The sequence below is a fragment of the Macaca mulatta genome, chromosome 3, assembly GCF_049350105.2.
Source record: "Macaca mulatta isolate MMU2019108-1 chromosome 3, T2T-MMU8v2.0, whole genome shotgun sequence".
In the NCBI taxonomy this organism is placed as follows: Eukaryota; Metazoa; Chordata; class Mammalia; order Primates; family Cercopithecidae; genus Macaca; species Macaca mulatta.
In genome coordinates, this window is record NC_133408.1 from 134320730 (window position 1) to 134337146 (window position 16417).

Consider the following 16417-nt stretch of genomic DNA (forward strand, 5'->3'; position numbering starts at 1 on the left):
CCCAGCTTAGAAACTAAGGTAAAAAACATTTAACCATTATAAGGTAGAAAAAAGAAGGAAGGAAAAGCTAAAAAATATGAAATAATAATAAAGCCCATTGTTGGTAGATGGAATATAAAGCCATTGTATTTAAGGGACTCAAATATCATTTTTACAGAGGTTAAAACTGCCATGATACTTTTTAGAATTATCTTGGTGCCTATATCCTAGACATTATCTCTTTTTTATCTTTCTCATCAATTAATGATAAGCTACTTTTAAATAATGAATTGGTTAAAAGTCAGATAGCACATAAAGAGCTTTAATAAAGTGATGAATATTAGTACCTTATTAGCATTCATTATTCTAGGATTTAAAAATAAGATGATATTGTAAGTACCTGAGGCAAAATCTAGTGACAGAATCTGGATAACTTATAGGAGTCTGTACATATTACAATTATAAATAAAACAAAGAATTGGGACCTAAAGAGAAGTGTCCAAAAAAAAAAAAAAAAAAAAAATCAAGACTGCAGAATCCAATTCAATTATCAACTTTGCTGCTAGGTAGTTTTATAACTTTAGGGCATGTGACTTCACCTCAAAACGATTAAAGAGCTTCATTTGTATAATTACGCTTTTGCATTAATTTAATTTCAAGGCCCATTCTAGCATTAAATTTTTGATATTACTGGATTACTGGTTCAGGGTCATATCTCTTTCAGAGTACATTTTCTGGGGTTCAGTTTCTTTCTTTACATCTTATTTCTGCACATATGGAATAGAAAAAGTTTAGTTCTTCAAACACAGGCATCAATCTAAATACTATCAAAAGTAGTATGGGCAAAAGACAAGCTGCAGACTGGAAATAATATTTGCAAAATATGTATCTGATAAAAGACTGTAATCCAAAATATACAAAGAACTATTAAAACTCAATGATAAGAAAACAAACAACCTAATTTTTTAAAATGGACAAAAGGCCTTAACAGACATCTCACCAAGGAAGGTATACAGATGGCAAATAAGCATATGAAAAGATGCTCCATATCACATATCATCAACGAAATACAAATTGAAACAATAAGGTACTGCTACACACCTATTGGAATGGCCAAAATCGAAAACACTGATACCACCAAATGCTAAGGAAGATGGAGCAACAGAAATTCTCATTCATTGTTAGTGGAAACGCAAAGTGGTACAGACACTTTGGAAGACAATTTGGCAGTTTCTCACAAATCTAAACAGAAGACCCAACAATCATGCTCCTTAGTATAATATTTACTCAAAAAAGTTCAAAACTATGCGTATTAGTCCATTTTCACACTGCTGATAAAGACATACCCGAGACTGGGTAATTTATAAAGAAAATAAAGTATAATGGACTCACAGTTCCACGCGGTTGAGAGGCCTGGCAATCATGGCGGAGGGCAACAGGCCTGTCTTCAACAGCCGCGGGCAAGAGAAAATAAGAGCCAAGTGAAAGGGGTTTCCCCTTATAAAACCATCAGATCTCGTGAGACTTAGTCACTGCCTCGAGAACAGTATGGGGAAGCCACCCCCATGATTCAATTATCTCTGACCGAGTCCCTCCCACATGTGGGAATCATGGAAGCTACAACTCAAGATAAGATTTGGGTGGGGACACAGCCAAACCATATCAGTATGTCCACACAAAAACCTGCACACAGGTGTTTATGGAAGCTTTATTCATACTTGCCAAAACTTGGAAACAACGAAGATGTCCTTCAGTAGGTAACAATTTAAATAAACTGTGGTACATCCAGGAAATAAAATACTAGCACTAATAAAGGATGAGCTATCAAGCCATGAAAACATGGAGCTAACTTAAACGCATATTACTAAGTGAAAGAAGCCAATCTGCAAAGGTAGCATATTGTTTGATTTAAACTATGTGACATCCTGTAGCAAGCTGAACTTTGGAGACAGAAAAAATTAGTCATTGCCAGGGAGAGGGGTAGGGGAGAAGGATGAACAGGTGGAGCACAGACAATTTTTAAGGCAGAGAAGGTACTCTATATGATACTACAGTGGTTGATACTTGTCATTATTCCTTTGTCAAAATATATAAAATATACAACACCAGAATTAAACCCTAAAGTAAACTATGAAGTTTGAATGATTAATATGTGCCATTGTAGGTTTATTGATTGTAATAATTATACCACTGAAGTGAGGGATGTTGATGATGGGAGAAGCTATGAATGTGTGGGGTAAGAGGTATATGGGAAATTTCTGTATCTCTCAGTTTTGCTGTGAACCTAAAACCGCTCCAAAAAAGAAGCGTATTTTTTTTAAAGTAGGAAAAAAAATGCTGAGAGATTTATGATACACTTGATTTGATATTTACTTTGTATACATTAATTTTATAGGTTTGCAAATATTGATATAGATAGATGCTTTAAATGATAAGAATATGAACATAGGGTTGTAAAATATTTTGTATTTAACTTTTTGTGTGTTTACATGTTTTATATTCATTTTAATACTGCGTATTTTTCACACATAAATATTGTGTTAAAGTACAAATATATTACATCTATTTCTAAATAATTATGTTGAAAACCATAATTACATATAGCTATATTGGCCTTTTTATGCTGTATGTATTCATTTACAAAGTGGGACAATATGTATATTTAGGCAAGTAAATATTTTGCTTATTACTAATTCTTTCTTTCTTTCTTTTTCTTTCTTTCTTTTTCTTTCTCTCTCTCTCCTTCCTTCCTCTTTCTTTCTTTCTATTTTTCTTTTTCTTTCTTTCTCTCTTTCCTTTCTTTCTCTCTTTTCTCCTTCCTTCCTTCTTTCCTTCCCTTCTTTTTCTTCTTCTTCTTCTTCTTCTTCTTCTTCTTCTTCTTCTTCTTCTTCTTCTTCTTCTTCTTCTTCTTCTTCTTCTTCTTCTTCTTCTTCTCCTCCTTCTCCTTCTCCTCCTTCTCCTCCTTCTCCTCCTTCTCCTCCTTCTCCTCCTTCTTCTTCTTCTTCTTCTTCTTTTTTTTTTTTTTGCTTTCCATAGACTTGCTGCTTTCAAATAGCTGTATTCCCTTTTTGGGTTCATCAGAAGGACTGGATTTTCAAACTCTTCTGTTAGATGAGGAAAGAGGCAGGCTGCTCTTGGGAGCCAAAGACCACATCTTTCTACTCAGTCTGGTTGACTTAAACAAAAATTTTAAGAAGGTCAGTATATTTATGTATACATTTGGTTAAATTCATTTACTTTCATCTTTCTTCTTCTCCCGTTTTGTTTTGCTTTGTTTTAAGGGACGCAATGTCAAATGCAGTGCATCATGTACATGTCAAAAAGTAGTATACTTGAAGAATATATTGCCTCTGATACACATTCTGGATTTTTATGGATTTAAGTACATATGCATGTTCTTTATTAAGAGTGAATAAATATAATAAAACCTTGAAAATATAAATGAAAACATCAAAAATTAGTTAATGTACATTAGGCTGTATAATAGAAATGCAAAGTTTGAGATTGAAGAAATGACAAATGAGTTATACATCAAGAATGAATATATCCATAACAATAGTTGTAAAATTAAATTTGATTAACATTCAGTTCACAAATAAGCATACTTTCAAATGATAACGTGGCTATAATAACAAACACCATGGGGCTTTTTCCACACTCCCATTTCACATCCGAATAGGTTTCTCCTACAAGTCAATCACTCTCAGCAAGTATAGATAAATAATCTCCCAACTATGGGTTCATTAAGACAATCTTACCATGACAAAGAAACATACACTAGTAATTTAAAAATCAAAAGGCAATTACTACCATGTCCTACATTTTCAACTACCAGTGTGAAACCCGGAGGAAAGGGTGCCACACTTTAGATGTCGTCTACTAACTAGTACTTTAGCAAATATCAATATCTATGTAAGCAGAGATAGATGCTAAGACTGGCAGAGATTGAATGGCTAATAAGATTACATAATATCAGATCTCTTCTGCATCTTTGAGACATCTTCTATTGTCTTTTTAACCCATCTTTTTCAGAAGTATTGAAAAAAAAAAAAGACTAGGAGCAATTGCAAGGTTTAAATCCAATAGTTACCAATATTGAGTTGTTCTTCTTCAAAGAGAATTGTTTATAGGCCATCCTAGGACTTTAGACTTTGAAGCTACATACAGTATTCATCTACAATGACCACTTTAACTCTCTAATTGTGAGATTTAATAGCCAAATATCAGTTGCTCAATTATTTTAGAATTATTTATTCTCAGGGCTTTAGTCTACACAAAACATTTATCTTAATATGCAGTATATTACTTACTTAATTTCTGCAATAGAACAATGTTATTTGGTTTTTAATCAATTAACTTTTAAGTAGTTTTTTCACACATTTTTAAGGTCTGCTAAAGGAACAGGACTTATTGCTTATAAAGGCTCATACTTAATAAAAAAATCATTTCTGCAAATGTGTACACATACATTTCATGTAATCTGTGTTTTCAGATGAAAAATTGAGGGCTAAAATACTGCTAGCAATTGTTTTTGACTTCTGTTAATCCAAACACACTAAGAAGCTCATATGATTATCTTTAAAAAAATTAAAGTTATCTGGTAGCCTGGATATTATTTAATGTAAATAAAATAAGCAGTTGATTATGTACTAGAATTTGAAAGTTTGTCCTCCATTCTAATCTACCATTATAGCTCCTTTCCGTTTTTTTCTTAAGGCTGTATTTTTTTCTTCAGGAATTTCTTTTAAAAATACTGACACTCCTAGCATGAGCCAATCGATGGCATCAAGTAACATCTTAATTTTCAGTAAATATCTTAGCAGGAGATGACATGTTTTATGAAAGTGGCCAAGGGAAAAAATCTTAGTTAACTTTGCAATTTTGCTTTAAGAGATGCCACGTAGCTTAAAAGGCGTTTTTTCCAAATATGTCTCAGTTTTACTATACTAGAAAAAGCAAATCATACTTTTAAGGGAATTTGTTCTTGTTCTGTTCTCTGCCTTCAGGGATTGGAAGAAAAAGTCCCTTTATCTGAACTGAGTGTATTAGATCATTGCTTAAAATAAATTCTTATAGCATAACTTCCTGCCGTGACTATTTTAAGCAAGTCTCTCTTTGGCGATGTTTCATGCATGAAATGTGCTAATATTTAATAAAGTAAATGTTTATGAAGTATCAATTTATCTTATGATATCATTAAAATAAAGTTATTTGAATACATTATAAAATTAGATGTTGTCTACATAACTGATATTTCTTTATATCTCTATAAAATGTATAATTCATAAGGGGATTATGTATGCAAAGGTAATAATTTATATTATGTAGGTATCCACCATTCCAATTTATATAAATCACTCCATTGCTAAGGATACTCCACAGTAGCACATAAGTGTCAAAATGTAGTACTTTAGCAGTGTTTAGACACACTTGGTTTGCACTGGCTCAGTGCCCCTCGGCAAAGATCCAAACTCTCCTGCGGAGGAAACCACACATGTTGGGACTCTAAGGGTCTGAAGGCTGTCCTTTGTACTCTTTAGGGTTAAAGCAACCTACAACATATAATTGAGTTATCAGTGACTGGTTGGGGTTTTTTTTTTCCCCTTGGAAATTTAAAAAAAAAAATCTGTAGAAAATACTCGAAGTTAGCAAAATTTACAATATATGTGAACTTTGAGGTTTTGTACAAACAAGGCTGTGCCTCTTGAAAAAAAGGCCATTATCATTCATATTTGCCATGGGCATTTAGCGTAGAATCACCAGAAATTATAGCAAAATCATTCACAAAATGCGTTTTGTAATAATTATTTAATAATACCTTTTTACTCTTTACTGTTGTTCAGACGAGATTTTGAGTCTACTAGAGTGAATAGTGCAGGTATATAATTAGTAAATATTTGACAAATAAATGATTGCAGAAGAAAGTCAAAATTAATTAGATTTTTGGGGAACATTTCCACTATCAAGAAAATAAAAATTAAGTAGACTGAGTTGTTTTTTTGTTTCTGTTTTTTAAATTCTCTGGCATTTAAAGAAGATGGATGAGATTATGACCTTCTTTTTGTCTTTTCTGAAATATTTTTTGAGAGAAAGGACTATTTCTATAGGAACTTAGACTTAAAAGCAAGTATAAGCACACATTGCAAGGATGTGACACTTCACAACTTAACTATTCCGAAGTTTAACGATTCCAAATTTGGTCCGTAAGGCCTCTCTTCAGCTAGCGAATACTCGTGGACTCCTTCTCTGGGACGTGGTCTGGAAAGATGATGCTTATTGATTTGACAGTCCCTTCCCCCAATACTAGATCAACATGGAGCAATCAGAACCACCCAGAAGTGATCACATTGCGAGAGAAGGACATGGATCTAGAACGGTGTTTGCCATTTCTGACACTTTTGTGTAGGTTGAGTTTCTCCAGAAGCCAACTCTGAGATGAAGATTATATCATCAGAGAGTGTTTTTGGAATCAGCCCAGTGGGAGGAAAGCTAGGAAGCAGTATTAGGCAAAGGGAGATTTGAGCTGTGACACAGTCCCAGCAAAAGCCTCAGCTGACAAGCCAAGCTGATAATGTGGCAAACATTTCAATATATTTTCCTAGTGTGAGTGATAATACCATTTTTAACTTAGTTTATCCTTTTCTCCTATCTAATCTGTTCACCACAACCATAAGAGTTATTGTCACAAAATTAAAAGTCTGAATGTGTCTCACTCACTCATACAACTCTGGCAGTTTTTCCTAGCAACTTGAATAAACTCCAGGCTTCTTAGCATTGACTTTTTTTTTTTTTTTTTCCATTATTATACTTTAAGTTCTAGGGTACATGTGCATAACGTGCAGGTTTGTTACATATGTATACTTGTGCCATGTTGGTGTGCTGCACCCATCAACTCGTCAGCACCCATCAACTCATCATTTACATCAGGTATAACTCCCAATGCTTTTAAGGCTCTTCCTAGCGCATTTCCACCCTGTTTCCAGTCTCACTGTTAACTATTCTTCATTGTTCTCTCACATGCACTCTAGTTTCTGCTTCTCTCTCCCCACCCCTCTCTTTCTACTTTACTCAAAGCATCCTGTTTATTCTTCACAAAATAAAGAATTTACTATCAAGTTCTGTGCCTTTTCTAAAACTTCCTGGATTTCACTTTCTTGCTCATTTCACTGCTCTTCATTCTTGAAAGACTTTATCAAATTATATTCTTTTGCTCTCCAAGGCTTCACCTTTTGCTCTCCAAGGCTTCACCTCACCCTTGGGAAATTTAAGTGTTCTTCACGTTTACTGGAACATTTTGTATATTTATGTCAATGTCAGATGTCCTAGCTGACAGTGTTGTCGGTATTGATTTGTGTCAGTATGTCTTCATCCACATTATACATTCCTTGAATATGGGAATAATCTTTTATGCACTTCTGATTCTCTTTTAGCACACTGCACAATGTCTGATACATAAAATACACTAAGTGGTGTGTTTCTCTAATTTTTTTGAATTTGTGATTTTGTTAGTTTTCCTTTTTTTGAGTAAGAAACTACTATATTGCTTTTATCAATTAGCATGGAATAGATAGCTAACAGAAAAAAAGACACCTAAATTTCAATTAAAAATTAAGAAAATACAATCATATAATATAAATATGTTCACTGTTTGAGTGATTACAAAGATGAAAATATCATTTGCTTAATGATGTTATCGAGGACCCAGTTCTTTCTCTGTCAGCCATTTTTGGGGTTGGCATTATCTTTAGGTTGGTAGCAAGATGACTGCCACAGTTTTCATGGGTCACATCCAGACAAAGAAATATAAATGGAAAAATAGATAATCACTTATATCTCTTTTTCAGGAACAAAAATAGTTTTGTAAAACCCTTTCTTTCATCTCATTGGCCAGAAATATATTAGTTTCAACTCTCAAACTTGCATGGAAAGGACGGTGACTATAAGGTGATTATATCAATCACCTCAAGTTGAAGGAATATTTAGGAACCAAACACTTTGATTACAACACTTACAGAGAGGGAGCAGAAAATAAACTTTCTTTAAAAATTAATTGACTTAGAAGACTGACTTTTTCTTTTTCAGTTTAACACAGGTAACACAAGGGAAACATAAAAGTTTTCTCAGCCAAACAAAAAGAAGAGGATATATTGCCTATTTGGAAAGACTTATAAAGATTAGCTAGTTCTACAAGAAAATTATCTGGAAGAATTTATTATTCTTTCAGTAGATAGCCTCGGAAGGTATTTGTTGCCAGTAAAAATCCTAAAAATGATGTAGTTTTTTCATCTTGTGTAGTAAAAATTGAAAAATTTGCTAATCGTCATAAATAATTATTTTCCTTCACAAGAGTTTATTTGCCTCTGCAAAAGTTTTCTCTGTCTTGATTTAATGTAAACTTCATGAAATCTGGTCTGCTGCAAATCTTTTATGGTAGTATCATGTAAGTTTTCTCCCTTTAATATTTTGACTGTTTTGGGGGGCTGACTTTGATGAGAAAGAGTAGATTGTAACTTAGTTCAAAGACTTACATGTTATTCTATAATCATAGTATTTAGCATTATATGCTAATTATTTAATGTACAGAGAACATATTTTTAAAAAAATCAAATAAATATGACTTAAGCACCATTTAATATATATCTTAGTGTAATTATAAATAAAATAATGCTGCTTTTATTGGTTTGGTTTTGTCAGTCTCTGCAGCCGAAACAACTGATATGCATTATAGAAATAAAACTTGGGATATTTTATAAGTGACTACACTTTGAATATTTTTTATTTTCCCCTTCTACTTGAGCCAGCATTTCTTTTTCATTTGGTTCAACAAAAATCCATTGAGTATCTATTATTATCACTAAGCATATTGTAATAGAATATAAAACTCAGATCTTGTCATTGCTTAAATCGTAGTTAGGGCGACAAGGCATAATACAGTTACAAGGAAAGTTAGAAAATTTTAAATGTCCAAAATAATAAGACAGATCACATATGGTAGAAACCTAGAGAGAGGAAAACAATTACATGTTGTTCATGGTTTTGAACTAGCACAAGATGGATGAGTAAAATTTGGATTAATGTTAACTGGTTAGTTTAAAATGTTTGCATTTAAATTTGGAACTTAGGGTTTGCTGTTTCTTTGTTGTTCAGTTTGAATGGGGAAATATATGTTTGAAAAATGGAGCAGAAGAGAGTCTATTCTCTATTCTGTATGTAGATTTCTCACTTGATCTTAGCCAAAAGGCTGAGAAGCGATTGTATGTAGATTTCTCATAGTTTAAATTAAGAGAGCTGCATTTTCCTGCCCCAGCCCTTAACATCCTACTCCATCTCCTTAGTCAGAGGAAGTATATAAAAGTAGAATTTTTAATAGTCCTTCAGAAAGGTGGCCAACTGTGAATAGACATTTATATCTATTTATCATTCATTTACAAGTGATGCATTAGAAGCCTGTTCAGTGTAGCTATTATAATAATGAATGTGTTTGACATTTGTACAATATGGTTTAAGGACCCATGGTTTCCAAACAAATGATTCGAAACTACATAGTAACTGTCAGTTTGACTACAAGTGAACATTCTCTACTTCAGCCAGCCTTAAGTAGTCCTAGCAATAATTCATAAAAAATCCAGAGCCCTCTCTATGTAAACTTCAGGAATAATGTATACAAACTGAAAGTCTTCCTCTCCCTCTTTCTCACTCTTTTTTTTTTTTAATGGAGTCATAGTTGATGGTAAAAAAAATATATCCAATGCTCTCTGTTTGGTTATGTTACTTAGTTGGACTTCTGAGTTAATGAATTATTGGGATTCGTCCATATGAAAATGTTACTTATTTTGGAAGCAGTTCAGACCTGCAGGGATGGAACGAGTCTCTAAACCAGTATGAAAGCAAAGGGTCACAAAGAGAATGACGTATGACTTACCAAGCTGAGTACTGCTTTTGTGTCTATATAATTCAAGGATTTATTTGTTGGCTTTCTTTCTCTCTTTCTCCTTCCTTCTCTTCCTCCCTTCTTCCCTTCCTCCCTTCCTTCCTTCTTTCTTTCCCTCCCTCCCTCTCTCTCTTTCCCTCTCTTCTTTCTTTCTTTTCTTTTCTTTTCTTTCTTTTCTTTCTTTCTTTCTTTCTTTCTTTCTTTCTTTCTTTCTTTCTTTCTTTCTTTCTTTCTTTCTTTCTTCTTTCTTTCCTTCTTTCCTTCTTTCTTTTTCTTTTCTCTCTCTCTCTCTTTCTTTCTTCTCTCGTCCTTTCCTTCCTTTATTTATCCTTTCTTTCTTTCTCTTTTCTTTCTTCTTTCTTTTTGCATGTAATCATAAAAATTACTCAGATTACTTGAAATCCTTAATACTACACCCTTATGTTTGAGCATTTATATTGTGAAAATAACTAACCTAAATGAGTTTATAATTTTACATATAATAATTTTCAGTGGACTATTTAAACACCTTTCTTTGCCTAACATAAAAAGAGCTTTGTTATTTCCCTTTCTTTAAGGAAGTCTACAACAAGACTTTTGATACATGAGGACTCTACACTTGCTTGTTTGATATTAAGTATAAGCAAAAATACTATTATAAATCAGAATGATTTTCTGACTCCAGTTCTATTAACTTACTCTAGGGCTAAATAAGACATTTCTGTCTAATGCTTTAGCTTGTAAGAAGTCTATTATATAGTGGGAAAAGAATAGAATAAATAACCTTCTCACTTAAAATCAAGTTATTGGTAAAACAAAATTGTCAGTCTTTTAAGTCTTATTTAATACTTGAAATTAAGAAAATATAAACACATGGAAAGCATGTGGACAGCCTAATAAATTAACTTCGGTATAAGGCACCCGGCTTAGATTCATGGGATTAATCTGTTTCCATTGCCTGCCAAGCATATGCTGTCTAGTAATCACAGAGCTAAAACAATCGACTCGTTCATGGATGTGCTGGCTCTCTAGCCCGGGTGCTCATGTGCAGGTCCCATCTGGTCACTGTAATGGACTGTCAGGATGTTGTCAGACTGCTCAGACCTCGCCAGAACTCTGACAAGAACTCATTCTCTGTGTCCAATTCTATGGGAAACTCTGCAGATCACTTTTCAATGAATAATTATTGAGCGCTCACTATGCCAGGTTCTGTGCCAGGTACTAAAGGTGATAGGAAGAAAAAGCAATGTTCCTTGACACTGGACATCAGTGCTTATTAAACTTCAGTGAGTCATGGATTAGAGGTATTGAATAGGATTCACTACAAAAGTTTGAAGTCCATCCACAAGAGTAATTGGACCGCAACTTCTAAATTACTGACCATTTGTGAATTTCTTTGAATGTATTTTAATTTGTATGGTATATTAGCATTTCTCTCTCTTTCATGCAATACATATTGGTAGGTTTTGTTTGTTTGTTGGTTGGTTTGTTTGTTTTATGAGATAGGTTCGCACTCCTGTCACCCAGGCTGGACTGCAGTGATGTGATCTTGACCTACTGCAGCATTGACTTCTTGGACTCAAACAATCCTCTCACCTCAGCCTCCCGAGTAGCTGGGACTACAGGTGCTTGTCACCATGCCCAGCTAACTTTTATTATTGTTATTTTTAATAGAGACAGGGTGTTGCCACATTGCCCAGTCTTGTCTCAAACTTCTGGGCTCATGCAATCTGCCCACCTCACTTGTAATCCCAAAGTGCTAGGATTACAGGGCATGAGCCATGGCACCCGGTCTTGCAATACATATTTATTGAGGTTCTACTATATTCCTGATACTCTTCTAGATCCTGAGAATATAGTGAAAAATAAAACAGGTCAGACATTTGTGCTCATAGTGTCTTCAATTTGGGAATAGAGAGTTAATGGAGAAAAAGAAACAAATAAAATAACACTTATTGTGAAGTGTTATGTTAAAAAATGTGTGGTGTTCCTGGGAAACTACTTCAGATTGTTATTAGAAAAGACCTTTCTAGGGAGATGATAATAAAATTGGCATTTGAACGTTTCTTTCAAATGAGTATTAACTTGGTGGAGATGATGATTTGTATTTTAAGGCTGGGCAGCTGAGACTCACACCTACCTAAAGTCACAAATCAAGCGGCGATGCCGTAGGGACTCACATTCACATCTTCTGATTGCACTGCATTTAATTGATCTTTACACCTGGAAAAAGGTCTCAAACTAAACTTACTTTTGAAAAAGAAAGTACCAAATGGATGTGATAAGCAAAAGTATAGTAGAAGACAGAGATAGTTCGTGGTAGAAAGCTAAAATGCAGGTGAGGCTCCTGAGCTGAGTCGGGAAAAGGGAAAGACAATTGTCACCCAAGGCTTCAAGAAGAAATATCATGGAAAACACCACTTTAGACTGTGCCTGGAACTCCATCTTCTGTATTGAAGGACATTTTCTTGGAAAATTTGTAGGCCTGCCCTTATATAAAAATCTAAAAAAAAAGAAGTGGAGAACTTAAACTTCCCTTCCCGTCTAGGCCTGGCCTAGACAGAAATTGTAAAGCTGTGCAAGCTTTACCTTTGGCGCTGTTGCTCTTGTTTTGCAATAGGAAAACACCTCCCTGTCCTGGGAAACCAGATTAACCATTGCTCTTTTAGTTGTTCAAATACTTATATAGCACTCAGAGTGACTTTTTTTTTCTTTAAAGACATTCAAAAACTTGTATCCTGTTTTTTGAAAGAGATGGCCACTATCTCAAGGGTTCTGAATTTTTGTCTTTAATTAGGTTCTATGAACAAGTTTCAACTTCCTTTTGTGTGTCTCATTCAGTTGTTTTGACATCTCTGAATTAGGCCAAGGGGCATTTGACTGACCATGCACTTGCTAACTTGAGACAATTAAATCGCTTCTCCAAAGATGAAACAAAGAGCCGATATAATTAGAATTTCCATTGGATGTTGTTATAAGGTCTTATCATTATTTGAATGTTTCTGTGACTTGCCTAACACTGAATAATTAAAAATTAATTGTCTGACATTTTCACCTTACTAAAAGATGACTGTTCATTAATTATATAAATCATGAATGAAACAATAATTGTTAGGGATACTGCAATATTTTGTGAGTCCCTTCTAAGTATTTTTTTTCAAAGTGAAGTAAAAATAATATTAAAAGGACAAAAAGTTGTTTTGGATTTTGGACAGAGATAAGCAAATAAAATCAATATAACTAGATCACAGCTTGTATTTTAAATTCACACAGTTTCCACTACATTTTCATTAAAAAATATTATTAAATCTTTTTAAGAATCTGTTTAAACTATAACTTTTTGCACAAAGCCTATTTAAGGAGGAACTGAAGACAATTTTTATTTCAGTAATATGGTCTCTTTTCGTAGTAGTAAGCTATACAACTCTAAAAGAAAATATACAGATATATGTTTAGACAATAATATTTGAGCCTTCCAAGGTTAGCATGAAAAAATTAATCCTTTGCAAATGATCAACTGTGAAATACTATAAAGGCAACATAAATACAGTAATATGGGTAAGTCAGTAAATTATAGAATATGAGGACTGGCTTATGAGACATACTTGTTTTACAGTGTTGACCCATAAACTCTTATTTCTAAGTGAAGAAATGTTATAAATTTATTTACTTCTGTTTGCCAGTTTTCTGTTATCAACTAGATCTATAAGAATTAGCACTCAAATTAAAACCAATTGGCAAGTATTATTTAATAATTGTTCAATTAGTAATTATACCCTGAATAAGTAAGTTGAGAGGAATTCTTAGGTTCTTCTGGATCCACAGAAAAGATCTCCATTTGATTTCTGATGTCTCCTGCACGTGGATAGATAGCAACAGTAAGCTCTCTGCATGTTTGCAGTCCTTGATATCAAGGCTCTAAGGTCCCAAAGACCACAACCCACCAAAATTATATCCTTAAAATCTGTATCTGGTGCATCAGCACAAGGTTAGTTAAGAATTAGTGTTATGTGGGAATATTTCAGAACAATTAAAACCTGGCCATTAGGCAATGGCATCTCTGCTTCTGATATGATTCTCTTTGATAAGTGAAGGAAAAATATCTGTGGATGACTTTCTAAGGGACAAACACAGTTGGAAACAGGGACATGTGCTTTGTTGTGTGCTGTTTCGTGCAACTTTTAATATGTCAAGATACTGTGTGCAAGACACACTACAGTGCAGGAAGATTTATGAGGCATTTTATTGCCAATGAATTCAAAATACAGTAAGAATATTAATAATCACTGTCTCAAAATTGTCCATATTAACTATTGATCCTGAGGGTTGACATTTAATAGATAATGTGGATATTATATTTTTTAACTACATCATGTGACTTTTGTCTAATAGTGACACAATCTCAAAGTGTACTGACTAGGCTACTAAAATAATCCAAGGAACACAGGTATGTCTTGGGCTGTTGTACAAAATATGCTGAAACTTCAGCCTATATGTGAAACATATCTTATTCTATACCCAGTCACCCTATAGTTAACATCTCTATTTTTCCCTTTATATAACTGTATGTGTCTCTGACTTTCTCTCTCTTACTTCCCCCTCCACATGCACCTATACACACACACACACACACACACACACACACACACGCATACACACACGGGGGGGGGAGTGGGAGAGAGAGAGAGAGACTAGAAAAATATGAAAATAGTGGAATGCTATTATATATGTGCGTGCATTGTACATTATATATCGCATTCTATAAACATTATATATAATGTGATATATATACATATAACACTTCAAAAGATTATTGAAAATTTTGCCAATTCTATGTAAGAATAAGAGTGGATCTTTAAAAATGAATTTGTCTTGTTTTTTGTGTTTTTAGATTGAATTAAGGGAAATTCTGTCTCTTTACATTATTTTCCAATTAGAAATAAAAATGAATATTTTTTTTAAATTTCTTTATTCTAATGACTAGGTAGTCTGTAAGAAAAAAGTCCACCACAAATCATAATTAAACTGACATCTTTTCAATATTAACACAGCTATAATGACTCTTTTTCCCTTCTAAGTAAATGTTTAGAGTCTAAAAGACAATCAGATATATCATGGGTTGTTTTTATTTAAGGTAATTCTGTTTGTGATTACTAAACCTTGGCAGCATTGTGTCAAAATAAGCCAATATGTAATTTCAATAAAGCGTTATTTTTGAAGGTTTTAATTTTATGTTAAGAAGTAAAATTTTCTTTGTGATCCCATCTCAGAATCCCTGTGCTTGTATGTAACATTTACTTGCTAATCAAAAAGTCAATTCTCTGAAGCTTGTAATTAGTTGTATGGCTTCATCAACTAGGATGATGCAACTCAAATTACAATTATATGACTTATAAGCAATAACTGAAAATGTACAACAAAAACATTAAAGCATCTTTTACAGATTTGTATTTCTTTACAAAAAGAATAAATGTGCAATTGCTATTTTGGTGTCAAGTCCCTGAGACAAAATTAGAGTTGAAACCACCTAACTAAACCAAACTATTACATTAGAGTTGAAACTATTAAGAGCAAGTAATTTAAAACAGAGGCTCAAAAGTAGAGACTGCTAAAGACGCTGTTTACCAGTAAGCGCTCCACAGTGCTCCCTGGGCACAGTGGTTTCATCTTGTGTACTCTTTTCTCGCTCTGTCTCTCCCATCCTGACTCAGATCCAAGCACCTCAATCTTGGCTGACATACAGAAGGCCCTTCATAATTATATGTCTAGTGAACAAACAGTTAATGAAGAGTAACTACTTGATGCTAACTTTGAAATCTTGATTTAGATTTCAAAAACGATTGCTTCCACATTTTGTCATTCTTTAAATAAGCCCCTCCTCTTAGAATTACTAATGAATATATTCACACTTAATTTTGGTGGCATCGTTTATCTCATAATTTAACTCAATCACCCAATACTATGATTTGAAGTACAAGATAAAACCCTTAAAACCCTTTATCCTTTTTAAGACTCATTTACTTAATATGAAAGAGTTATGTATTTTTTGTTTCCTACATTATTAATATTTGTATGATATGTAATTCTGAACAAATCTATAGATATTTGCCCTATATGTATTCCTGAATTGCGATTAAACCTGATTGTCATCTAAAACAAACAAAAAAAGAACAGGATCTTTCATGCTGAAATGGTTCAAAGAAACATTAATCTAGCACCATAGCAAAGACATGGAATCAACCTAAATGCCCATCAGTGGTAGACTGGATAAAGAAAATGAGGTACACGTACACTATGGAATACTGCCCAGCCATAAAAAAAGAAACAGATGTTGTCCTTTGCAGAAACATGGATGGAATTGGAGGCCATTATCCTTAGCAAACTAGCACAGGAACAGAAAGCCAAATACTTATAAAATGGACTTCTGTGTGTCCATGTGTTCTCATCACTCATAAGTGGGAGTTCACTGATGAGAATACATGGACACATAGAGGGGAACAACACACAGTGGGGCCTTTTGGAGGGTGG

The 16417-nt window shown here is 33.6% G+C and overlaps 1 protein-coding gene across 1 annotated transcript in view; it reads left to right on the plus strand.

Moving 5' to 3' along the window:
• SEMA3D (semaphorin 3D) overlaps positions 1 to 16417 on the plus strand; it is a 193242-nt gene that overhangs the window by 86288 nt on the left and 90537 nt on the right. The window contains exon 4 of the mRNA XM_028846124.2: positions 3016 to 3176. Within this exon, the coding sequence (XP_028701957.1) occupies positions 3016 to 3176 (161 nt within the window). The remainder of the gene's footprint in view (positions 1 to 3015; positions 3177 to 16417) is intronic.